The following is a 27603-nucleotide window of genomic DNA, read 5'->3' as shown; positions in this document are numbered from 1 at the left end:
TGCCATGGGGAAAATGGGGGTGAGCTGGCCGGCTGGGTTGCCTAGGGAGCACAGACGGTCTGGCTCACCTCTGCCCCTTTGTGCCAGGTATGAGAAGTTCAAATGTCTTTGCTCGTTAGTAAATTGCAGGTGAATGAGCACAAATGAGTTACCCTTACCCAAGCAGATTCAGCTGCGTTTTACTGTATACTGTATACGATTTTACTGGGCATACTAATTCTGCATCCATTTTTGTGCCTAGCACTGAAAACACTTTTTACTTATTTCGGAACACAAACTATAGCAGTTATTTACTGTTTTTTACTTTATTTTTCTATTCACCAACCCACCAGGTGCATCATCAGATAAAATGTTCACTTTGGACAGACAACATGCAATCCAATATGACTACTGGATGGTCTTTGAATCTGTACAACCCATCCTGTGTTCCCTTACATGCCTAGATGGTAGTGCAAATGGTCAAAATAGTACAAACTGCAATACCAAATCTAGGCATTTATGGTCAGCTTATTCTTAATTTTGCTGTTGAGTAGATGATTCAATTAAGTAGTAATTCCAGTTTGTTTTATAATGCTGATAATTCATTCACCTTGTTTCTTCCATTATTAGACCTCTAGGATCCGAGAATCTGCTGCTTCGTGGTGCCACTTTAAAGAACACAGAGAAGATATTTGGTAATTTCTAAATCATAGTCCATGTTTTACTCTCTAATTAGGATAGCTGTACGTTTAGCACTAAAGCAGTGCATCTAGCAAAAGTTTGGGGCATTTCATAAAAGTGACATGGTGCTGAACCACTTGTAGCAGCATGGGAGTTAAAAATGATTTTTAAAACTTCAGATCTGACCAGGGAAAATATAATATTGTAGATATCACCACAGGAGTACATCTGTATCAGTGTGCATGGAAATAAAATAGATCCACTCACTGTTCCTGTTTAGGTGCATCTAGTCAAGTCTAAGGACAGGCTGGTAAAACGATAGACTAGAAGAAGTATTAACCATTCATTAACCCATGAATATTTGTGTATGGTACTTGTTTACTTTCATATGTTATGTCTCACCATGATTTATAGTGATGTAAACCATGGAGTGGCAATCTAGTATGTGGTATTTGTAGCCCAAATCACAATTAATTAGTAATACATAGCTGTAGTATTTGTATTCTGGGTGCAGAATTCCTTGCCTAGCAGAAATGCTATGTGTACATAGTTGAATTATAACTACCGAGCAGCCATAAAATAAGCATTTTTACTCCTGAATTCTAACACTGTGGTGTTAAAACCTTTTATCTTGTAAATGCTAATATCTTAATGGTATTGTGTTTTCTTGAGCAGCCTTTGCAGTTTACCATCAATCACTTCTAGCAGAAAATACCCATGTGACTACTGTTTTCTTGTTCTAGGTGTTGCAATATACACTGGCATGGAAACCAAAATGGCATTGAATTACCAGTCCAAATCACAGAAAAGATCTGCTGTTGAAAAGTAAAGTCTGTTTTTTTCTGCATCATTTAGATAATTTATTGTAGCACAGTGCAATGCAAAGATGTGCTGCATTTAAATAAGTGATATAATAAATCAGGATTTTATCCTGTGTATTATTATCATGTATATTACTACATATCTGTCTTGCCTAAAGTATGTACTAATCACGGCATATGGTAATATATATGGTATAATAAACATTAAAGGGGAAGTAACCCTTATATTTACTTTTAATATCCAATAAGTGGACCTATATTAATTAAAAAATAAGCCCTGAATATTTCCAGCCTGCAATTGAAATCTTTCTCTGGTTGTTGGGGGTTATTGAACCCGGCAACCAAATAACATAATTTATGACCCCTGGGGGCATAAGTGCAAGGCCCTCTCTAATTAACCTCCTATTATGGCATTCACACTGGCATTCACATTAGCAATCGGATTGTGTCTGAAATGTGAGATGCAGAATTGGAAATGCAAAAATATTACTGACCGCTATCTATATATAGAGCCAGTACATTTTACAAATATTATACATTAATCACTGCCCCAGTGGAGCTTACAATTTAATGGCCCAATCACATACAGTAGGGTAAATATTTATCAAGGACTAATTAACCTACCTGTATGTTTTTGGAGGAAACCCATGTAGACACGTGGATATAGTGCTCAATCTGGAATTGCACACAGAACGCCAGCCCTGCAAGGCAGAAATGCTACACACTGAGCAGCCTTTCTCAGTACATAACTATGCAACAGCGGGCCCAGATGCAGGATGCATACCCAGGCCCACTGCCGCCCCCAATACGAATTGCGCACTGGCATGTGCAGCAAAAATCTTCCCCTGCCCTGCTGCATGATAAAACTGAAACCAGTACCCCCGGTAGTTATGCTGCTGGCCTTGCTGTTTTTACTTAATACTTACGGTTAATTCTAAGGAGAACTACTGCTTTAACAACCCAGATGTTCACTATGCATGAAACAAAAGCAAATGCGCTTTTTTTTTCACCACTTCTTTATAAAATACAGCTATAATAGAAACATGTAACAGTAATGACAAAAGTGTATTTTGAACAGTTCAGAGCATTTCCTAGTGTGTAACAAAAAACGTTACCCAGTAATCTTTGTTCTTTTCTAGGTCAATGAATGCATTTCTCATTGTGTATCTTTGCATTCTGATCAGTAAAGCCTTAATAAACACTGTGCTTAAGTACATATGGCAGAGCGACTCTTCCCGCGATGAACCCTGGTACAACCAAAAAACCGATTCAGAGAGACAAAAAAATAAAGTAAGCATCACAGGTTAAGATATTAATGATTATTTTATTTTATACGTTAAACCTATGCAAAAAGTGTATCCTTGATACATGCTATTTCATAGGGAATCTTTATTCTTTTGCTACTTCTGTAGACACTGTATCTGTTGCTCTAAAATTTTAAAGCAGAGCTCCCCAGTTAAATGTTACCAAATCAGCTGGAGATACATAACTAACATCAGCAGAAAGGTGTTTTAGTTCATACTTGCTATGATCAACTTGAAATGTATTGAGTTGTGACATATACCTCTAATATGTCTTGCTGCCCAATTTGCCACTTTTACTGAATAAATATGCTTACTAGCAGAGAGCCAGGCATAACATGCACTTTTGATTTCTTTCAGTACCTCGGAGCATTTACAGACTTTTTAGCTTTCATGGTCCTCTTCAACTACATCATTCCTGTATCCATGTATGTCACAGTGGAAATGCAGAAATTCTTGGGGTCCTATTTCATCTCCTGGGATGAAGAAATGTTTGATGAAACTACTGGAGAGGGTCCTGTTGTCAACACATCGGACTTGAATGAAGAACTAGGACAGGTGAAAGCCATTAAGAGTTATTTAGATAGCAATTTAGATATAACAGTGTGCTACTCTTTAGGGCAATGATACATGCGGCTATATTGGCTCGTCCACCCAAATCTGTATTTTTGCATATTAAAAGAAAATTTATTTCTAATCAACTTTAGAATTCAGGTATGGAATACATTTTCCAGTAACTCCTTATTCAGAAAGCTCTGTATTATGGGAATTATCTCCCATAGACGCCATTATAATCAAATAATTACAATTTTAAAAAATGTTTCCTTTTTCTTTGTAATAATAAAACTTTACCTTGTACTTGATCCCAACTAAGATATAAATAATCCTATTGGATTTAATGAATGTTTAAAGGGCATGTAAAGGCAAAAAATAAAATCCCATTTTTTAATGAAAAAGAAACCTATCGCCAATATACTTTAATTAAAAAATGTGTACCGTTTTTATAAAAACCTGACTGTATGCAGTGAAATTCCCCTTCATTTACTGCTGTGGATAGGAATTGTCAGACAGTCCCTAACTGCTCTGCAGGGAAACAATCATACTTATGAACAGCAGGGGGAGCCCCCGCCTTACTTCCGAGCCATGCAGGACTCAAGCAGCTTTGTTTGTTTCCCTGTAGAGCAGTCGGCGAATGTGTAGAGATTTGTATTGGATTTTATTTTTGCCTTTACATCCCCTTTACTGTTTCCAACTCCAGCTGCAGGGACAAAGATCATGGAGCCAGATTTAAACAGATAAACTGGGATTCTATTTGAAGGATTATTTTACTGCAGCCACTGGTTCTGCAGAGTTGGAGAAAGATTGTATTAAACAATACAAAAACTATAAAACCCACATTAGATTACATGACAACACAGGACCCAGTGCAATCTGCCTATTCTGATTATTAATCAGTCTTGCTGTATCCGTTCTGGCAGATATTATTTGACTTGTGCTGTTTTGATAATTTATGACGATCCCTAAGCTTAACCTCCCAACTGAAGCCCAGACCACACTGAGCTTGTGCACAGTCTTGGTCTTGCAAAGATGTTTAACAAAGTTACAAGATGGTGACCCCCTGTGGCCAACTTTGAAAGCATAAATCATTTGTTTAATTAGGCTTGTGGTGCAGTAAGTTTATGTTTATGTTTAGTATACAAAATACAGCCTTATTCTATTTTAGACTTTACTTCCCCTTTAAATAATTTTTTAGTAGACGAGGCATGGAGATCCAAATTACAGAAAGATCAATTATTCAGAAACCCCAGGTCGTAAGCATTCTGGATAACAGGTCCCAATGGTTAAAATACAATATTCTAATGCTATTTGTAAATGTATATTTGCTATTAAAAGCAATATTTGTCTGTGATACACGCCAGATGTTTAAAACTGATTAAAATACCTAGAAGAGAACTGACTTGTGTCTCATTGTTGTAAATCAGACCCAGAGAATAGAAAGGGATAAACAAAACAAAAAAAAATTCTAACAGATAGAATCAAAACAAATGCTGCTTCCAATAGCAATTCCATAAACAAATAACTTAAAAACTTCTTTATGTTAAGTTATTTAATGAAAGTTGGAGTTATGGAGTTAAAGTGTCTGAAACAGTTTCCCATAGACTTCCACTAGAATCAAGCAAGTACAGGAAGGGGACTTGTAATCCAGAATGCTAAGGACCTGGTGATTTTCCATTCTGAAATTTGGATCTTCATACCTTAAGTCTACTAGAACATCATTTAAAGATGAAATAAACCCAAGGCTGGTTTTGCTTCCAATAAGGGTTAATAATATTTTAGTATGGTTCAAGAGCAAGGTACTGTTTTATTAATTAGGATAATTTGAATAAAATGGAGTGTATGGAAGATGGCCTTCTCGTAATGCTGAGCTTTCTGAATAACAGGTTTCCGGATAACGTATCCCATACCTGTATTGCTTGACGAGAGCTGGAACAAGCACTTGTCTGTCTATGGGGAACTGTCTTTTACTGCTGGGTGTCATTATACTAAACTAGGAAAATAACTAATGTAGGTCTAGATAAAATATCTATAAAATGTATTCCCTTTGTTTTTTCTTTTGGCATTGTAAATATGAAAATGGAGTTGATAAATAATGTATGCATTTTCTGCATCTATCTATCTATTGTCTTATATTATAGATAAAGTCACACTGTTAGACTAGTAACTGGCCCCTATCGTTTGAATGAAGTGGCTTCTGCTAGATTGTTTCATAAATCATAACCAGAAAACAGAAATCAAATACTGCTGTCAAGTGCAATTAAAAATAACATGAAAACTACTGAAAAGTTTTAATTACTGTGTATTGGAAAAATGCTTAGAATTATATATTCTTTGATCAGGGGAAAATCAGTTTTGGGTGGAGAACCACTTTAAACATAAAATTAGTTGTAATGCTTAATTTCTTTCTTTCTTTGCACCTATTTCCCCTAATGAGTGTTTAGTCAATTTCCCTGGGAGGCGCTTCCCAGCCAAATGATTACAAGCAGCAGGAATTTATTTGCCATGATGTGATTATTTAGTACAAAAACAAGGACATTTCTATCACAAAGGAAATGAGAGTGTGGGATAATTAGCACCTTCTGCTTTTTCTGTTTGGAGGCTTACTAATGAACAAGCTGTTGTTAATTGCTTTAGCTACATCTTAATAATAGTTTTTTTTTATTGTATAACAATAGAATCAGTAGTATAGTAATTCAACAACTGCTTCTTCCCCTATATGAAAAAAGAAAGACTTTGTTTTTACTTGCATGACATGCAGGGTTTCATGTATCAACCTTGTCTAGTGGGAATTCTGCCAAAATGAAATGTCTCATTGTTTCTCACTGTATCCCATCAAAAGCAGAAGGCATGTATTATTAAAAACCCTTTTTTGTGTCAGCTTCAAAACAGTGGCTGCCAGAGGAAGTAAGGCAGGTGATAGTGGGTGATTTCTGTTACCGCGAAGGCTGGCTGTATTGTTTATGATTAAGCTCCAAAAACCAAACTCTGTACTCATTGGTGCAATTTTGAAAAAAGAAAGAAATAGCAACATTTACAACTAAGCAGAGAGGCTTGCAAGGTAAAAGAGAAGCAGAGACAATGTCACCTTAAATCCATGTCATCTAAAAGATTATACATATTAACATAGTAACATAGTAAGTTAGGTTGAAAAAAGACACTCATCCATCAAGTTCAACCTTTTTACTTTTTTACCCTGCCTATCTGCCAGTTGATCCAGAGGAAGGCAAAAAAAACCCATCTGAAGCCTCTCCAATTTGCCTCAGAGGGGGAAAAATTTCTTCCTGACTCCAAAATGGCAATCGGACTAGTCCCTGGATCAACTTGTACTATGAGCTATTTCCCATAACCCTGTATTCCCTCACTTGCTAAAAAGCCATCCAAACCCTTCTTAAAGCTATCTAATCCAGGTCCGGACTGAGAATTAAAACAGGCCATGCATTTCAGGTACACAGAGGCCCTATCAGCCCACAAAGAGCCCCAAACAGCCCCCACAGCCCACTAAATATTGACTTTCTATGGGACCTTATAGCAGCCCCTCTGGCATTTGCCAGAACCCACAGATTGCCAGTCCGGGCCTGATCTAATCTATCAGCCAGAACTGATTCAGAGAGAGAATTCCACATCTTCACAGCTCACACTATAAAAAACCCCTTCCGAATATTTATCTACCCCATAATTAAAGGAAAATGTACACAATTCTATTAATGTATTTATATGAATTATTTGCTTGTTCAATAATTGTGTAAGTAGTTATTTGAGGAAATAGGCAGTGCAATATCCTAGGCAGCTACATGATTTTGGTAGCTCTTATCCCTGTCATGCATACATATCCTCTTATAAAAGGGGAGGGTTATGAATATTTAGTGAGCAGGACTGCAACGTGCTGAAATATTGGATCAATAGTTACACTGTTATTGATATCTGATATTTGTAAAGGCTGAAATATTTCACAGTGCTGTACAATAACAGCCTATAAAACAATACTTACTTGCAAACTCAGGCTACTAGAAAAGGCAAAGCAGGCCTAATTTATTACTGTGGTTCCCCTGCAGCTACACTAGTCTTCACTATATGCTTAATATCTTCAGAAAACTTATTCCAGATCATTCTTTTCCTGCAGGTTGAATACATATTTACGGATAAGACTGGGACTTTAACTGAGAACAACATGGAGTTTGTTGAGTGTTGCATTGAAGGGCACGTTTATATTCCTCATGTCATCTGCAATGGACAGATTCTCCCTGACTGTATGGGCATTGACATGATTGATTCCTCTCCTGGGGCTGGTGGCAAAGTATGGTCATTTTATACATTGCATATTAAATATGAATCTTTGATTTTTAATGTATTTATACATGCTGGTTGCACTGTGTTGGCGCGGAGAGTATAAAGTTGTACAATAATTGTGTAAAAGGCCCTACAATACAGTATATGACTTATTTTTCCAGATAACTATTCCATCAGTTAGACATGTGTGCTTAGGGATCTTACATCTGGTCTATTATGATGGCTGGTGTTAGAGAATACAGTGGTTTCTATGTGTGTCTAAAAATGCATAATGAAGTAATAAAAATATGTATTGTCTTGGTGTTTTACCTTGGTCTCCTGTCAATTATTTTTTTTACGAAATCTCTGATTTTGTTTCCATGTCTTTAGGAGAGGGAAGAGCTATTTTTCCGCGCACTTTGCTTATGCCACACTGTGCAGGTAAAGGACGAAGATCATATAGATGGAGAGAAAAAATCGAGTCACTCTGGGAGATCCAGTGTATATATTTCATCCTCCCCTGATGAAGTTGCACTTGTTGAAGGTGTTCAAAGGTGGGTGGTAAGAGCAGAGATAGAACATAGAGGTATAGAAAATTTACTGATGTTGGGAAGTGGGCCAATAGCCAAAACCTCTTTTTGTTTTTCTCAGTGCGTTCTTATAATTTTATGTTCTGACCAACTACATTATACAAATTGCATTTTCTTGGCAGTCACTGCCTATGATATATGGCTCCTAACCATCTATGACTAAATTGTACTTTTTGTCCAGCTGTCAGCTGTAATTGCCATTGTCTATCTGAATTGCAACCAACCAGCTGAAAGGCCCCCTGATTTACTAAATAAAGTTTCCTTTAATGTAGGCTAATATGAGATAGATACAATAATTTCCCTTAAAGGAGAACTAAAGCCTAACTAAAGAAGTAGGCTAGAAGTATTATACATTATGTTTTATGCTTCTGTACCAGCCCAATGCAACCACAGCCCTTTAGCAGTAAAGATCTGTATCTCCAAAGATGCCCCAGTAGCTCCCCATTTTCTTTTCTGCTGATTCACTGCACATGCTCTGTGCTGCTGTCACTGACTGAGCTTAGGGACCCACTCACAATATACAGTACACAGAATATAAATGTCATAATATAAGGCTCATTAGTAATTAATACAGATATTACATGGCAGCACAGAAACCAGTGCAATTAGCATCAACATTTAATAATCAGCCCTGTAGCATCATCTTGTATGACAAGCCAGCCTAATTTTCTGCTTGATATTTTCTGACGACCGCTAAGCTTTGCTTCTCACCAGCTGCTCAGAGCCCACTGAGCATGTGTGTGTGTCGCAGACACTTTCCAAAATGGTGACCCCCTGGGACAAGTTTGAAGTCCTGGATCATTGCTGTAATTGAGAAGCTGAAACTTTAGACTGGTGCAATAAGTTCAATATATAAAATTTGCCATTTTTAGCAATATACATTTTTAGAGTTTAGTTCTCTCCTTTGAAGGGAGGTCGCTTTTCTTGCATAAAATTATATCAGTATTTCGTATAGTGCCTTTGTTTCTGTAATTATTTAATCTTGTACTTGGAACAATGACACAGAGAAAATGTGTTCACTGTAGCACGCTAAAGTGAGTCTACTTCTCTTGTTTCAGGCTGGGCTATACGTTTTTAAGGATGAAAGATAATTACATGGAAATATGTAACCGAGAAAATGACATTGAAAAGTAAGAGTTTAAAGTTGGAATCCTAGCTACCTCTGGAGTTACAGATGAATAACTACTGCCAAATATAGATGAATGTTATTATATATATTATATTACATAGATGTCTCCTGCTGCAAAAGCACAACAGTATTCATGAATAATTGGGTAATTTCTACAGGCCATATTAAAAATAGAAACACATGAATCTAGGTTAAGCTGCCAAAGCATTTATTAGGAAGACATTAATGTGTTATCCTGCCGAGGTAGCCATTGACCTGTGTTAACCATAATCTTGCTGCTGAGAGACATTACCCATCGGTGTATAAATAATACCCTTTCAGGTATGACCTTCATCTCACCAAAGTCCCCATGTACCCTGATTTGTCGCTACATCTTATTAAGCAAAAGATGAAATATGTCTGTTGGACGGCATTGCCTGCACAAATATATATATATTCATTTTGAGATATACTCAGGGACATTCACCAATGCCCCAGGCACAAGTGGAGCACTAATTGGCATAAAACTGAGCCCTTTAGTCTTCATTTGCTCTGCACTTGCGTATTAGGCATTGCTATGCTATGTACCTCGTGACAGGTAATTAATCCAGCACTGGGTGCAGAGCTCAGCACTGGCAGGTGCAAAAGACCTGTCATAGGGCAGGTAGTAAGGACAAGGCCCTTAGCATCCTGTGCCGACCAGATAATATAATAATATAATAATAACATAATATGTTTGTCTGAATGACTTTACGGTGTGTGTAGGAGGGCAGAATAAGTGACGTTTATGTGCTTCCCCCTTGCTTATGAATACAATGCTGCCAAATTCTGGCAATGCTGTATTCCTGGGGGAGGGTAAGATAAAGGGGCAGGGTGCAAACCTTACCCTGCACTTTTTAATTGACCCCTACCTTCTGTAAAGGAATACACCCAGTGAGCCTTAGTTATTTACATTTTTATTTAATAATATAAATATGCATGGAAGCTGTCATGTTGGTTACTGCTATAAGTGTATGTTACATATTATTCATAGACCCCATCAAAACAGTTCCCCTCTGTAAATGTAAAATGTATGTGAAATAACTACATATATTCTAAATTTATAGTTGTGTAGGCAGACAGAACATCTGGTGCACAGGTATTTTTTTTTTTGCCTTGTTCTTCATGAATTAAATTGGAGACTTTATAAACTGTTACAATTTATATATATTTATTGTAGGCATGGCAGAGCTGTTGTACAGAGCAGTTTTATACGTTAGTTGCTGACAAATCTCAGGGAGCATTTTTGCTGGAAGTTGAAGCTACTACTGCCACTGAAAATGCATCGATTGGTTGTAACAGTTTATTGAGCCAGGCTTGCTGGGAGAGGAAGAAAACTACATTTATTTGGAAAAATGTAAATTTCAGAAAGACTCTGAACTGAACAAAGTCACTAAGTTTTATGGTTGAACTGCCACATTGTTTACCAATACTCATTTTTCTTCCTACAGGTTTGAACTGCTACAGGTTCTGACATTTGATTCTGTGAGGAGACGGATGAGTGTTATAGTCAGATCATCCACAGGTACAAAATAAATAACAAGTGTGCTAACCCAATTTTGGCTGAAGTGTCGAAAAAACAGCATAATTGTGCATGTCCATTTTGATGAAATGATGCAGACTAATGCCGAATTACATCAGTTCTGCACATGCAGCCTTTTTAACCCTTTCTGTGCTGACTGAGGGTGCAAAGTAAAGATTCACTATATACAGGACGTGGTTTAAACAAAGAATTAAAAGAATTACTCTAAATAAAAAAAAAGTTCTTAGATAGTTCAGTAATATGTTCTGAAAATCATTGCTCTGTGAATTGAACTGTTTCTTAGACTTTTAGTTTAGTGATTTAATACTGAACAGATTAGATATGCATACTGAAACCAAACTCTTTTTATTTTTTACAGGTAACATTTACTTGTTCTGCAAAGGAGCAGACTCGTCCATATTCCCCAGGGTCAGAGAAGGCAAAGTGGACCAAATTCGAGCCAGAGTTGAACGCAATGCAGTGGTGCGTGCACAGATCACCCAGTTATTTCAAGAATTATTTGAATTGTGCAAAAAGCTGATTTAAGATTTGATATTCCCTGATATACACTGAGAAACTATAACTGAAGGGACTGTAGGATTGAATGGGTTTTTGCTCTAAATCTGCCCCACTATAAGCTACAGAAGTGAGTCTGTTCAATACAACAGTAAAGTCTCATAAGAAATATACAGACCAGTACTTGATTATTAGTGCTACACTATAGAGCAGACCACAAAGCATACTAAAGCCCTTTTTCTGTAATACCGCCACATATAAATAATTACAGTTTCATTGATTTGATTGTACAGTAGACAAAGCTGATTATACCAAGACAATAACACTGCTGAAACCTATAAATACGCTAGAATTTCATTATAGGAAGACCAATATTTTCCTGCCTAGAAGTTCCTATGATTGCACAATGTAAATGTTTTTTTAAGATAGCACAGATGGAAAACTATCAATGAGCTAACATCCACTTTTATTTTAGTGATTGTTTACTTTAACATGAGGAGTTAATGGGTTGTTCACCTTCCAAACACGTTTTCAGTTCAATTGTTTTCAGATTGTTCCCCAGACATAAAGTATTGTATCTACCGCACTCCTGCAATTCACTTCTACTGCAATGGTGGTGTTGGCCCTTCGTTGACCCAGCAAGGTCCCTTAGCAACACAACAGGAGGAAGGAAGGGTGTACCCCGCTGAAACGTTGATACTGTTGGTGACACAATAAAAGGGGCATCTTCCCCAACTGCAGATAATTGTGTGTGTGTGGATCCATGAACAAAAGTTGCTTTCCCCAGAAATAAACACTTTTTCAATTACTTTAATTTTTTTTATTTCTTACAGTTTTTCAAAATGTAAGTTTAAACTTTAATGTTCCTGTCTCTGGTGTTTGCGGTCTTGCAGCTCAGTAATTCAGGTGCAGACTCTAAGCCGTTAGCCGTTTGCAACATTTAGTTGATACATTTCTCAGCAGCAACTCTGGAGTATTAGCAACTATTGTATCAATTCTAACAGCTGCCTGTAATGAAACCCAAGGAATGTATCAACTAAATGTATCAAATTAGTAGTTTACAGGGTCAGCGACTCCCCCTTCCCAGAGCTGATTTAGAAGGTGCAAAATTAAACTTTACACTTCAATATAAGAAAAACGGTCACACATAAAAAATAGAAAGTAATTGGAAAAAGTATTAATTTCTGGTGAACTATTTGAAACCAACTGAACTGAAAAAAGTGTTGGAAGGTGACCAACCCCTTGAAAGGTTATAATCTTACACATAATACAGGTATGGAACCTATTATGCAGAATGCTCGGGACGTGGAGTTTTTTTTTCCAGATAAGGGCACTTTCCATAATTTGGATCTCCATACTATGCTAAAGAACCATTAAAACATTAATTAAACCCAATAGGATTGTCTTGCATTTAATGGGGATTCATTATATCTTTGTTTGGATCAAGTATAAGGTATTGTTTTATTATTAAAGAAAAACAAAGATAATTTTTAAAAATTTGAGTTATTTGATTATAATGGTGTCTATAGGAGACTGCCTTTCAGTAATTGAGAGCTTTCTGGGTAACAGGTTTCCAGATAATGGATCATATACCAGTACACAAAATACATGGGTATTTTTCTTTTTAAAAGCATTAAACATAACTTCACCTTCAAATACTTTTTCCATGCTCTTTAAAAAATAATGCATTTTAGCAGTTTTCTAACATTGAAAACAATCCTTACATTAGATCACATTTCCAGCCTCCAGATCATCCATCATCCCACTCATTTCGGCTTCAGGCTGCGTATAGTCAAAATAGGCGGGTTATCTATTTGGAGTCTCAGGTGACTCCCCAGAGCTAAAAATATGCACAATGATCAGATTGCATTTATTGCTCATGCCTGAAAATATGTTAGGCTGAGAATGCCTGTGGCAGAGCCAAAAGGGTTGCAGCAGCCTTGACACCTTCCTCCAAATCTCTACTTAAACTCCCATCCATGTGTGTGTGAGCAAATGATGCTCAGTGTGATAGGCTCTTTCTATGCACATAAGTGGGGTCCTGGGTTCCATTCCAGCCTCTGCACCACCTGCAACTTGCTTGTATGTTCTCCCTGTGCTTACATGGGTTTTCGCTGTGTACTCTGATTTCCTTTCACACCAAAGCATGAATGCAGGTTAATTTGGATTTTAGACTGTAAGCTCCACTTACGCAGGGACTGATGCAAATGATGCATACTCTCTGTAAAGTGCAGCGGAATATGTTGGTGCTATATAAATATATATATATAAATATATATATATAAATTCATGAACCATGCTGTTGACATACATGTGTCCATCATTATTTTAGGAAGGGCTGAGAACTCTGTGTGTTGCTTACAAAAAATTTTCTCAAGAGGAATATGAGTTGGCTAACAAATTGCTCAGGGATGCACAGCTGGCACTTCAGGACAGAGAGAAGAAACTGGCAGAAGCATATGAACAAATAGAACAGGATCTTATTTTACTAGGCGCTACAGCAGTTGAAGACAGGTATGATATAATTCTAAACTATCACATGGATTATGAAGCAACATGGGCATATGTGACTCCATGCAATAATGTCTTGCATTTTTACTGCCCCTCTGCCTATTTTTCTAGATTCTACAATTAATTTTATAATATAGTGCGGGGTCATCAATAACACTTTTTGTGGGACAATTATTTTAAATTTGCATGCAAAATAAGTTGTGCATACCACAAGAAATAACTGGCCATAACCCTATTTGCAATATTGCAGATTACTTTTCACTAGTAAAGATAAATCGGAATTGCTGTGCAACGATGATTATGGCAGCTTGGAGCACTCTACTTATATTAAACGCATATTGTAGAAAGAAATGTACAAAACAAACAAATTAAATATACCAATTTTTTTCACTGCAAATTTTTCATCAGTCCAAGGCAATATATACTGTATCTACACAGCATGAGTGAAATTCAAGCTATGCATCAGAGACAAGATGATAAAAAGAAGAGAAAACCATGAAAAGCATATACATTCACTGGAGCATTAACTAGCTCTAAGTTATAGCAAATACATTAATACACAAGTGCTCTGTCAGCAGTGCTCGCTGTAGCGCATCAATGATCTATCTCAGAACTGCAATATGAAAAATCATTAAAAGGTCCATTTACAATGAACAGGACAGGGTTCAAAGGGTAAATTCCAGAGCACTGTATTATCTTTTATGAGATTTTTTTAAAAGCATATATATCAAAGGGTGAAATTGAGAATTCACCCTTTGATAAAAATGATTTTTAAAACCCCATACAAATGAACAGAAAGCTGTATAATTTCCCTCTGGTGAATAACTCTATGCCCCATAATCTGTATGGCTAATGCCAGATGTGGCGGATTCAGCCCCTGCAGAATCTGCGCCTTCCTTGCCTGGGTGGAGACAAGGTAGGGGCTGATTCACTGTGTAGGGGCTGATTCCCAGCCTGCGTTTATCTGCAGACTGAGAATCCTCCACGTTTAGCATTAGCCTAAAACTTCTTATACTGTACAATAGTTTAAATGCACATACTTTCTTAGGAAAATCAATATGTAATTTATTTATGGGCATTTCATTAGGGTCTGAGTGCCTTTTGTGTGCAATCTCATAATTAAAGGTTTAGAACTTTTACAAGCATTTCTAAATGCAATTAACAATATAATGTGTAATGTACACCATACATTCCATACATCCATCATCTTTGCTCTAGCAATCAGAAACCTATGTGGTTTGATATTGGTTTCCCATTGCTAGCCACTAAAATATAAATATTTCAGGATAACCAATCCTGAGCAAAAGGTCATTGACTTGGCGATAAGCATACGTGAGTCATCTGCAAATACATTAAGCTAGTGTGTGTATATGTGTGTGTGTATTATTATGATCATCATATTATATAGGTATTATTTTTAATCAAATCATTTAATGGAGGAAGTCATAATTTCATAACTTTGTATTTGTGTTGTACTATCTACAGGCTTCAGGAAAAAGCGGCGGATACAATAGAATCACTCCAGAAAGCTGGCATTAAAGTCTGGGTACTAACAGGAGACAAAATGGAGACAGCATCTGCCACCTGTTATGCCTGCAAACTGTTCCGGAGGAACACACAGCTGTTAGAGCTTACTACAAAGAGGATGGAGGAGCAGAGTCTCCATGATGTGCTGTTTGAGCTCAGCAGAACAGTTCTAAGGCACAGTGAAAGCTTAACAAGAGACAATTTCTCAGGGTATGGGGCCTTTGCTTGAAACTGAACAAGGGAATGGCATTTATATTTGCATGGTGGTGGTGCTGTGTGCAGTCCAAATTTTCCATACAATGATGGCTATATTCCTACTATTTTGTGCTCTGTGTACAGGCTGTGATCAAATACAGGGGGTTGTTCCCAGGAAGGCCAGGGCCGGATTTACATAGTGGGCGCCCCTAGGCCCACTTCCTGTTTGTCACCCCTGTCCCCTCCCCTTTATTCATGCAAATTTTCATCATCAATGGGGAAATTTAAAAAATTATTGTATCTCCAGCTCATCCCCAGTGTTTTTGTACCAATGTGGGTGTGGTTGGGCAGCATGTCGCCCCCTAAAATCCTGCTGCCCTAGGCCCGGGCCTAGATGGCCTTTCCCCAAATCCGGGCCTGAGGAAGGCTATCACTCAATTTCTTAATACTGTACCTGAAATGCGACCATATGTTTAGGAATCTCAGATTAGGTCCTCGTCAGTATTAGACTACACCAAACTGTGACATTTTATTACTGGTTGAAATTTGTAGTTTTGGCAATAGTGAAGATAGAGAAAACCCAGAAGAAATATAACTGTTACCTCTTAAAGTGGCAACATATACACTTGAGTGTTATGAATAGGGGCTTATGCTGAACATTCCTATTGTCTGTTGTTTTGATCACAAAAAATGTATAGTTTTTGTTATTTCTTGAGCTACACAGGGCAAACCAAGTTTGAGCCTTGTAAGGTAAATAATCAGACTACTAGTATACAACCCTTCCTATGTTTAGACTGTTTTGTTAGCTGGAGTCTGCTATGCAGGAGAATTATTGATGCACTGCTGGGGATCTGCCTGGCAAGTACCAAACATAGAGTAGCTACAATTTCCCCGTTTTGTCCCATTTAGCTTAAGAAATAAAAACCTGGGATTTTTTTATGATTAAAACAACAGATAGCAGGCAAGTTCCGAATAAGCACTATTCATTGAGCTCATGTTGAACATGGGAATATGCTGCCCCTTTAATTTTCCATTAGACAAAAGCTATGGTAGAATAAAAAGTATTTACCTTCAGAGGATATCATATAAAGTAAAAGAGGATCCATTTCCTGCATATTTTTATATATAACATTGACTAAGGGTTGCCATATTGTTTTACCACTATGACCAAAAGTTGTGCCTTTGCAACAGAAGCTTAATTACTTTAGCTTGAGAAAAAGATTATGGTTTGATAGTTGTACCCATCTTTAGATATGTATGTGCGTTTTTTCTTTACTGCAGGGAACTGGAAAAAGAGCTATGTGCAAAATGTCAAATATCAAGGCAACCAATGTGTAAAAGAAACGGATCCACACACACACCGATTAGTGCAGTCGGGGATTATCCCCTTTTATTCAGCCACCAAACATCAACGTTTCGGGGGGGAACACCCACCCTTCATCAGGGCAATCCATACTTTTTTTTTAATCACAGAACTTGAGCACTTAAATAGCTTTTAGCTATATAAAATAATTAATTTATTTTCTTTTATATTTGGGTTATGCCTTGCAGAACTGCACTGTGGAAATGACATGTGCTAACTGGATAAATGCAAATAAATATTGACATTTGGGACTATGGGGCACAAGGCAATTTGGTCACACCTCCAGGGATCTTTGTGCATCTCTTTGATTTGACTTAGTTTGACACCCAATAGAAGCACCGAGCCCACTGTTGTCACATGTATACTGTACATGTTAAATATCCCCAGCTTGTATGTTGCCATTGATTATGGCACTAATACTAATTAAGGCAACCTTCATTTGGATGGTGGGGAAAAAACAACCAATATCTTTATTTGTTTATCTTCTGAACGGTATAGGTTTTCAACAGATTTCCAGGACTATGGTCTAATTATTGATGGAGCTACACTGTCATTAATAATGAAACCCAGGGAAGATGGGAGCTCCACAAACTACAGAGAGGTGTTCTTGGAAATCTGCCGAAATTGCAGTGCAGTTCTCTGTTGTCGAATGGCACCTCTACAGAAAGCACAGGTATTCACACTAGGATATATATATATCATCTGATCCGCACTGTGGAACAGTACTCTGCAAACAACATTGATGTTGGTTGTCAGTAGGGAGATAGAGAGATTAATATTGGTCTTAGGAAAACACATATATTTTCATTTACCAGCAACCTTTTACATCCATAGTCATATGACTACCATGGTCAGAAGGGCTCATTTACCAGCGCCCCAACAAGTGCACTAACAGGTCCAAATTTTCATGTGTAGTTTTTTTGTACTGGGATGGACAACACAGAATGCTATAGATGTTGTCAAACTGCAGCTTTCAGTATGTCCTTACCTGTTACTGATGCTGGAACTTGCAGCCGAAGGGTGAAAGTTGACCTTACTTGTGAAAAATTTCCCTTGTAAGCCAGAAAATAAATAATATGCAAAGCTATCATATTACTTTTCTAGTGGAGATATAATTAGGACCGACTTTACCAAGAATAGTAGTGGTAGTGCAGAATTTTATATTCAATGATAATATATATTTCCCATAATTTCAACCTGATTATGTGACTGCAGTTCTTCCAGTATTATGTTAGCAGGTCTTCATTTGAATCAAAAATTGCATCAGTCATGAGACTTCCTTATGTCTTTATAGATTGTTAAATTAATCAAGTCTTCGAGGGAACATCCAATTACGCTGGCCATTGGTGATGGGGCTAATGATGTCAGCATGATTTTAGAAGCACATGTTGGTATTGGTACGTTCATATTCTCAGACTGCATCCTTTACTTAATTATAACTGGAGGTATAAGGAGATAAGGTGAATTTATTTATATAAACAGATGGCTGTTAGTTGATAATCAATATTTACTTGTCAAGTCAAAGCTCTCATGGGAGTCACAGAAGTAAGTATGACCCTCCTTACTAATAGTGCAGAACAATATGCCTCAAATTATGGCAAATACATATTCCCTAAAGGTTTCTGCAGGCAAAACTGCTAATTTCACCACTAAACTGTACTGGGTGAAAATGTTTGCTCATCTGTAACCAGCAGATTAACTAGTAGCAAGAAGATACCTAATACCAGCCTAAAACTGGTGTCAAGTCCATGGCTTCTCCATCCACTGTGTCCCAATTAACAAACCAGAGCACTCCATTTGTCTCCTGTTACTGGAGACACAACTGCTGATACAAGGTTTAAAAATATCAGTTTGGGAATTAAACACTAAAAGATGGCATTTGTACTTGTTTTGGTGCTGCTACAGGATAGCATCTGATATGCAGTGACTCTCCTCTCTGATTCTAATAATAATCTGTCAATATGCTTTGTTATTTCAGGGGTAATTGGAAAGGAAGGAAGACAAGCTGCCAGAAACAGCGACTATGCAATCCCTAAATTTAAACATTTAAAAAGGATGTTGTTGATCCATGGACATTATTATTATGTTAGGATTTCAGAACTTGTGCAATATTTCTTTTATAAGGTAATGACACACAAAGTCTTTAGTGTATAAGAATATTTTGCATATACATTTGAATTATACTGTTTACTGTGAAGGCCTCCAACAACCCTTATTTTTTTTTCTTTTCAGAATGTCTGCTTTATTTTCCCTCAATTTTTATACCAGTTCTTCTGTGGCTTCTCACAACAGGTAAGTAATTTTATCTATGAGATTTCATTCTTTTTACATCATTGATGTCACAGAGCTGTTTGACCTGCAGCTCTCAAGCTAATTCTATAATTGTCAACTAGAGTAACCACTCACTTTTTATTATTTTTTTGGGTTGGTTTAAGGGAGAACTAAAGCCTAACTAAAGAAGTAGGCTAGAAATGTTTTACACTATGTTTCAGGGTTCTTTACCAGCCCAAGACAACCACCGCCCTATAGCAGGGATACCCTTGTATCTCACCATCTTCTTTTCTGCTGATTCACTACACATTCCCTGTGCTGCTGTCACTTACTGAGCTTAGGGACCCACTCACAATATACAGTACACAGAATATAAATGTCACAATATAAGGCTGATTAGTAATTAATTCAGGTAATTACTACATGGCAGCACAGAAACCAGTTCACCTAGCATCAGAATTTAATAATCAGCCATCTAGCCATAAGCTTAGCTTCTACTTAGCAGCTGCTCAGAGCTCACTGAGCATGTGAGTGATGCAGACACTTTCCAAGTGATTAGTTTGAAATCCTGGATCAATGCTGCTATTGAGAAGCTGAAACTTTAGGCTGGCACAATAAGTTCAGTATATAAAATATGGCATTTTAACAATATTCATTTTTAGGGTTAGTCGAGATCACCAGGCTAGGACTGGGTTTATGGGTGTACAGTTCCTCACTGTACCTGATCACCTATATTGAGTTAGGTGGAATGTTGTGGATTTTATTTTTAAATTATTTACAAATATGTTAGAATTATAATAGGTCAGGAGGTTCAGCGGATTCTGCTTCTACCATCTCCTTTGGGGAAATTCATTTATTGGTGCTGAAGTAACTGTATTACTTTATTGCATTGATTCCATATATATTTCAGTATCAGTGCTTCCGTCCCACAAGCCAAAGCAGAATTGATTATCCTGTATTTGAAAGGTTTATTAACATTTACTACATTCATGTGTGGACATACCTATGGTTGATTTAACTATTAAAGTGAAGGAGATAACACACGCAGATTAAACAAAGCATAGATGTATTAAAATTATACAATTATAAATTATACAATGCTATTAAAGCTTGTGCAAACATGAAATAGTATTATATTAATACTGGGTAATTATGTGATTTCAGTATTACTTAAAAAATGCTGCAAGGGTTTCAGCATATATTGTTTTATAACAGTAAAGGGTATAACAGTAAAGCTGTTCAGGGAAGAAAGGTGTTTGACAACTCCAGTATTAAATTATGAATTAATTTACCATTTCTGGGAGCCTTCTCTTTCAAGAGAAATACAGCTTAAAGCTGAATTTTTTTATATGCAGCAGAAATAAGAACTAGCAACATTCAGTTTCTACCTATGAAATCATATTAATGTAAAAGATGGTCAGAAGTGGTATTGCAAGTAACTGTTTTTTTATGCAATTTATAATGAAAGGGCACAGTAAAATTGTTTCCCTCACCAGAGGTGCAAGCTAATAAAGCCTGCAGTCTGGTTGGAGAAAATATTAGTTTAGCCGGAAAGTGCTCCTATGTCACCTTCATTGGAATGAGGCTCTGGGTGCAGATGGCCATCTTTGGTCAGATTTGGGGTATCCTCCCCCAAGCACTTTTAAAATTAATCAGTAAATTGTTGGTTTATTTATTTAATCTGCCTTCTTTGTTTTAGTCTACAATAAAAGAAATTTGAATGTTTCCTCCAAGGAAATAACCATCTTTCATGATCGAATCATCAGGTTACTATGTATAATGTACTGCTGCTGCAGTTACAGTACCTAGAATATTTAGGAGCATGCAAAGTAAAGTATGGGAATGTATAGTATTTGGATTCCAGTGAATTTGTGTTTACAAGGCATGAGTACCACTTTGACTCTTGGTTTCCTTGCAGCCTTTGTACGATACTGCATATCTGACACTTTACAATATCAGCTTCACTTCCCTTCCCATCCTGTTGTATAGTCTGATTGAGCAGCATGTTAGTGTGGAAGTGCTGAAGAGAGACCCTACTCTGTACAGGTATGTCATGGAGCTGGGAATTTGTACCTATGATAGAAATAGAGCAACTAAGGTTTAACTAAGAATCGTAAAAAAAACTTTACCCTGACGGTATTATAATTAAAGGGGTTACAGGTTTGCTACAGGTCAAACCACCCAGCATTTATTGTGCACCTCTTTAAAGGCAAACATTTTTGGTAGCTGTGAGTTTCTGCACCAGGGTAAAGCATTGTGCCTTTTACTACATATGGGAGCCAGCATCCTCAACCAGCTGTGATTAAAAGATGCAAGTGTTATAGGTTCAAGAATATATATATATATTCTATCTCCTTAAAAGGAAATGGTAGCACATGTGATATAATTTACTTGACCTTTGTCTCAAAATATATTGTCGAAAACTGAATAGAACTGAATATTAAAATAATATCAAGAAAATTATCAAGAATGCTATGCTTGTAAATTCAACATAATGATGAGAATTTGGGTTACATTTAGATACTGACCCATATTCAGGGGGTTATTTACTAAACTCCAAATGCAAAAATCACGAAAAATTTGAGATTTTTTTTCTTTATAAAATCTGAATTTTAAAAAATCACGAATTTTTCAGAAATAATTAAACCCCGAGGATGGAAAAGTCCGAACCAGAAAATCTAAGACCTGTTGAGGTTGTATATAAGTCAATGGAGAAGTCCCAATGTTTTTTTATGTGCGCTGGGTTTTGTGTAATACCCTGAAGTTTTCTCCGTTTTCAGGTGAAAAATCGGAAAAATCGGATGCAAAATTATGAAAATTAGATTTTTTCCCACAAAAGCACATTTTTTTTAATTTTAATAAATAAGCGCAAAAAACCCGAGCAGATTTGATTAGAGTTTGTAGGAGAAAATATTTAGATAAATTTGGGCTTTGATAAATAATCCCCTTAAAGTATATTTTATTGATAACATATAACATTTGAAATATTTGTTGCTTATTGAATATAGATTGTAAATGGGTGCTATAGCATGTATCTTTTGTTTGGAAAATCACCATGTATTCCTCTTTTTATATTATTTTTTGCAGGGATATTGCCAAGAATGCATTACTGCGGTGGCGTCTGTTCATATATTGGACGTTCCTAGGACTGTTTGACGCTGCAGTGTTTTTCTTTGGAGCATATTTTCTCTTTGACAATGCCACCGTCACCAGCAATGGGCAGGTGAGGCCAGAGCAAGAAATCCTACGGCAGTTGGTCTTGTTAGAGAAAATACCAAGGGATTAAGTCATTACTAATTAACAGGCTGAGGCTGGATTAAGGACTATAAAGTGTATGTGTCGGCTTGAAAAGGCATCTGGCTCTGTGTAAATCTGACAACTAAGCTATTGCAATCAGCAATCTTAGGATAAACTATAGTTACACACGTATATGCTGCTTTTTAAAAGAACTTTGTCTCAAAGAATGGCTACCTTTTATTTTATCCATTTGTATATAAATTTATCATTTATTTATTTCTGCTCCTAGTTTATTGCTAATCATCCTTTATTTGCTTCCATTTTTTATTCTGTATTATTTTGACAATATGTGCTGTGTATTTTTATGTTTCTGTTTCTTTTGCTTCTGGCACTGTTTGCTCAGCTCTTGACAACCAACACATACATGGTAAGAATATCACCATTCTGCAATGTTGTGCCTCACCTTCCTTCTGATAGGTCTTCTCTCTGACTGGCACTGCACATATGGACCAGTGTTTACAAATCATTCCGAATTTGCTATAAGTTTATATATCATTTTAACCAAGCTTTAGTTTCTGGGTAAAAGTCTGAAACAGTACATGTATTAAAAAATCCCCTCAGAAAGGAGTGAAAGAGAAATGAGGGTTTGAAAAGTGGCCGCTTTTAGTTATGGTACAACTCTGTAAAAAAAAGGTTTTACAAAGCCATTTTTAGTATTTAAAACAAGACTATCAAATCTATGGCCCTTCAGTTGTCTTTAAACTGGAAATCACAACATTTTCATACCAGAGACAACATATGTTACTACTGGAAGTGAAATTGTTATGCCTGAGCAGCCTGAATATACATTTCAAGGACATTAGTGACGTTTCCAACAATCTTCCAATACACAGCTGCAACTCTGTGGGTCCCCAAGAGACCCAGGCTAGTGGCCCCTGCTTCAACTTTCTTAGAGACAGCTCTAAAAATATATGTGCATATGGCACTGTGGAATTAATTAAGAAGATTTTCCATTCACAAAGTTATTTTTGTTCTGTTGTGAGGATAGTGCCTCTATTGATTCATTAATGGTCAGGTCCTTGCCCTTCTTGCTCTAAGCTATAGTATATATAAGGCAATAGAGAACATGCAATCACATCCAACATCCCTAATAAATAAAAAAGAGAGTTGAACCAAAAGCAGCAGTGAGAGTTATTTGCAAGTGCTTAAAACCGGCAGGGAGCCTCAGAAGTTACAACTACATCTTTTAACTTATAAACAAGCAGCAAATCAGCAAAACATTTCCTAAAGATATACAGTATATGGTGTAGGGCTGCATTCCCAAAAAGCTTTTCTATTTGTTTTTTGGCATTTGAACAGAATATCTTTATTAATATATAGAAGCTGTGTTTTCACAGCAGCAGAATGTTACAAGTCAACCAATAATAAATGTCACGAATAAAGCTTTACAAATCCATCAAATTATTTCAGGGCATAAAGCGGCCAGAGTTGACGGGGCTTTAACTTCTCCTCCACTTCATGCTCACGTCATTACTCAGAGGAAGGCTATGATGTGTTTTGCAGTCTGTTGCTTTAGTATTTTACAATTTATATACAGTTCTAGCACAGTAACTACAGAAACCAATTAGCAGTTTGCTATCATTATTCTGGCTGTCTTATACAGATCAAACAGAATTTCTGATTGTTTGCTACAATTTGTGCTGGAAAAATTGCTGTCCCTCGCTTTGAAGAGCTTGTCTACTACTGTGTGTTTTTGTTTGGAAATTCAGCCTATGAGGCTTCAGCTTATACCAAACTCTAACACTCCTGTGCTGTCACTAAAACTAATGTAATTTGGGCAAGTTTATTAGATAACTTAAAGGGGTAGTTCACTTTTCATTTGGCCTTCATTATTAATTTTTTTATAGTTTTGGAATTATTTGCCTTCTTCTTCTGACTCTTTCCAGCTTTCAAATGAGGGTCACTGACTCCCATCTAAAAAACAAATGTTCTGTAAGGCTACAAATGTATTGTTATTGCTACTTATCTTTCTATTTAGGCCTCTCCTATTCATATTCCAGTCTCTTAATCAAGTCAAGGCATGGTTGCTATGGTAATTTGGACCCTAGTAACCAGATGGCTGAAATTGAAAACTGGAGAGCTGCTGAATAAAAAGCTAAATAACTCAAAAACCACAACCACAGAATTTTTGCTGCCCCTGGTACCTAGTGGGGCGCTGCCGCCTGAGGTGACAGCCTCAACTCGCCTCATTGGCGAAGCACCCCTGATAATACCTATGGAATAAAGTCAACATAAACTGGTATATTTACCCTTCTTAAATATTTCTGGTCTCCGAACCCTTGTTTCCATCCAAAACAAAGTAATCAGTCAATCCAAGTAGATGGGTGAAGAAACCAATCAGCGCAGGTGTACTGCTGCAAGGTGCTTTTATTGAATACACGACATGTTTCGAGCTTAAAAGCTCTTTATCACTTGAAACATGTCGTGTATTCAATAAAAGCACCTTGCAGCAGTACACCTGCGCTGATTGGTTTCTTCACCCATCTACTTGGATTGACTGAATACCTATGGAATACAGTTGCAGCATCATGTGCCTGTAGTTTAGAAATAGAAGGAAATCCTATTTTTCATCATTTGATGCACCTCGGTTCTGTTCCCTTTAAATTTCTCTATTGGCTTTGTGTGGGTTTGCATGCATTTTACTTTCTGATTCCAATGTACCTGGAGTGCCTGAAAAGACTCTGTTTTCTTATGGTTTATGACCAACTTATTGTTACAGAGGAGTATTAGTAAAATAAAACAGTGATAAATAATATTACTGTTAATATGGAGCTAAACACACATAGCATTTGTGTTGTGTTTAATGTATTTCTTTGATTTGTTATGAAGTGCCACAAAAACCATATATAATAATAACTGAAAGGATCATTGTCTTGTTAACCACTCACTTAACTGTTTCTTTTTTGGCAACTAAACAGATGCTGGGGAACTGGACCTTTGGGACATTGGTGTTTACGGTTCTTGTTTTTACAGTGACATTTAAGGTAAGGATTATTTTTATTTTTTTTACAGAAAGGCTTTTCACAGTCAGTTTGAATACATTTCGTTTCCACTCAAGCTTTTGCCGCTGGTGCATGGAAGTGTTCTGTATCCTTGTACAAATCCTGGTGAATGTTTCAGGGATTGGGAGCCAAGTTCATTCTCACATGAAGTTATCTGTTTTTAAGTAGTGCTTCTGGGATGTGATTGGCTAAATTGGGAGTGGACTGTATATATTCTTGCACTGTGGCTCTGATTTGTCTTGCTGCTTTCCTGGGCATGTAGCAAATAATATGTTTGCAACCATTATTATTGATTTCAGCTTGCACTGGATACACATTACTGGACATGGATCAACCACTTTGTAATATGGGGGTCTCTCTTGTTCTACATCATCTTTTCACTGCTGTGGGGAGGAATTATCTGGTAAGCAGACTTCAGTGCAAACTTCTTGGGACTCAATTTAGCCCAGTAAGGGTAGTTTTTAAATGAAAGAGGGTTAAGAAACAATTGTCTGTGGTTACAAGTCCTTATATAAACAAAAACTGGTCATAAGGAAGGCAAAAACTTAACTCAGTGTTTCACAGTGATTCTTTTCCATGACGATTCCATAGGAAGACAAGGCTGGCAAAGAACAAATCTTGCTGACGGATTAAACCATATGATATTGTTGTGCACTTTTCCAGTCGTCCACCTTTTAACTTCTTAATGGCTTTTAGTATGGCCACACTTTTAATAATAGAAATTACTAATTACTTAAGAGGGCCTTTCAACATTATGGGGCCAATTCATTAACTTCGAGTGAAGGAATAGAAGAAAAAATACTTTGAATTTCGAAGTGTTTTTTTGGCTACTTCGACTACAACTTCAAAACGAAGGATTCGAACTAAAAATCGTTCGACTATTCAACCATTCGATAGTCGAAGTACTGTCTCTTTAAGAAAAAACTTCGACCCCCTTGTTCGCAACCTAAAGCTACCGAACCCAATGTTAGCCTATGGGGAAGGTCCCCATAGGCTTGGCTAAGTTTTTTTGGTCGAAGGATAATCGTTCGATTCGAAGGATTTAATCGTTCGATCGAACGATTATTCCTTCGATCGTTCAATCGAACTATTTGCGCAAAATCCTTCGACTTCGATATTCGAAGTCGAAGGATTTTCATTCCCAGTCGAATATTGAGGGTTAATTAACCCTCGATATTCGACCCTTGATGAATTTGCCCCTATCAGTTGAAGTTTGTATGGAAATGAATCTGAATTTTAGCCATTCACAGAGGAGAAACTTTACTTGTTTCTGGAAGCAATTTTTGAGACGGTTGCAGGGGGGCAGTTCACTATGATTGGGTACATTTTCAAACAGAATAATAAAAAAAAAAATAATCTAAAGTACCCATGAGCAGTGTATCAAGGTTCAAAATCATGTTTTTACAGAGCTTCAAGTATTTTGTCCTAATAGTCTCAAACACCAATTAGAGTTTTAGAAATACGAATGTTTGAGATTGATTAATGCAAAAACTTTGAATGTTAAAATTCAGCATCTAAAAGCTTCATCTAAGTCAATGGGGATTGTCCTTGGCAAAATGTCAGCAAATGTATTTCAGTTAGAGTTTTTCAAGTTAAAAATGATGAGTAGAATGTGATTTTGTTGTGGTTTCATCAAATTTTCCAGATTCAAGTTTTTAAATAAATAAGTGCACATTCGTGTTTTATTCAGAAAAACCTAAAAATTCACAAATTAGAATTTTGATAAATATGCTTCCATCTGTGAGTTGAATGCCTAGTTTTTGGTATAGCAGAAACCTAACAAAAATCCTACCTCCTTTTGGCCATCAAGGAAAGGCCAGCCAAAATGGGTGTCGGGCAATAACCCATGCACCCTAACTTTAATCTGGCCATTATATTTCCTGTTTAAACATGTAACACATTTTGTTTTAATGCTAAAACTCTGTTTAGTCTGGTTCCTTTATTTTTTTTTCTTTAATACTATCACCTTGTTTGTTTCTCACATATAAAGGATCCGGTTAAAAATGAAAGCATTCAAACACAAGGAAAGATAAACATATGACAAGTACAATAGGGG

The 27603-nt window shown here is 36.7% G+C and overlaps 1 protein-coding gene across 7 annotated transcripts in view; it reads left to right on the top strand.

Annotated features, from left to right (window-relative positions):
- The window catches only part of LOC108708455 (phospholipid-transporting ATPase IH), a 97864-nt gene that overhangs the window by 52255 nt on the left and 18006 nt on the right, over positions 1-27603 (top strand). For 5 of the 7 annotated variants that reach the window (XM_041582388.1, XM_018247185.2, XM_041582389.1 and 2 more), the window contains exons 9-28: positions 610-674; positions 1404-1485; positions 2621-2771; positions 3143-3340; positions 7461-7634; positions 7997-8160; positions 9255-9326; positions 10795-10868; positions 11245-11348; positions 13714-13895; positions 15378-15629; positions 17476-17650; positions 18272-18374; positions 18956-19101; positions 19210-19269; positions 21167-21294; positions 22336-22471; positions 22889-22912; positions 25464-25529; positions 25847-25950. In XM_041582388.1, the coding sequence (XP_041438322.1) occupies positions 610-674; positions 1404-1485; positions 2621-2771; positions 3143-3340; positions 7461-7634; positions 7997-8160; positions 9255-9326; positions 10795-10868; positions 11245-11348; positions 13714-13895; positions 15378-15629; positions 17476-17650; positions 18272-18374; positions 18956-19101; positions 19210-19269; positions 21167-21294; positions 22336-22471; positions 22889-22912; positions 25464-25529; positions 25847-25950 (2460 nt within the window). The remainder of the gene's footprint in view (positions 1-609; positions 675-1403; positions 1486-2620; positions 2772-3142; positions 3341-7460; positions 7635-7996; positions 8161-9254; positions 9327-10794; positions 10869-11244; positions 11349-13713; positions 13896-15377; positions 15630-17475; positions 17651-18271; positions 18375-18955; positions 19102-19209; positions 19270-21166; positions 21295-22335; positions 22472-22888; positions 22913-25463; positions 25530-25846; positions 25951-27603) is intronic. The other 2 variants (XM_018247183.2, XM_041582391.1) reach the window with 1 other exon arrangement.

This window comes from Xenopus laevis, chromosome 2L, assembly GCF_017654675.1.
Source record: "Xenopus laevis strain J_2021 chromosome 2L, Xenopus_laevis_v10.1, whole genome shotgun sequence".
Lineage (NCBI taxonomy): Eukaryota > Metazoa > Chordata > Amphibia > Anura > Pipidae > Xenopus > Xenopus laevis.
The sequence above is the reverse complement of the archived record's forward strand: the minus strand, read 5'-3'. Positions and strand labels throughout refer to the sequence as shown.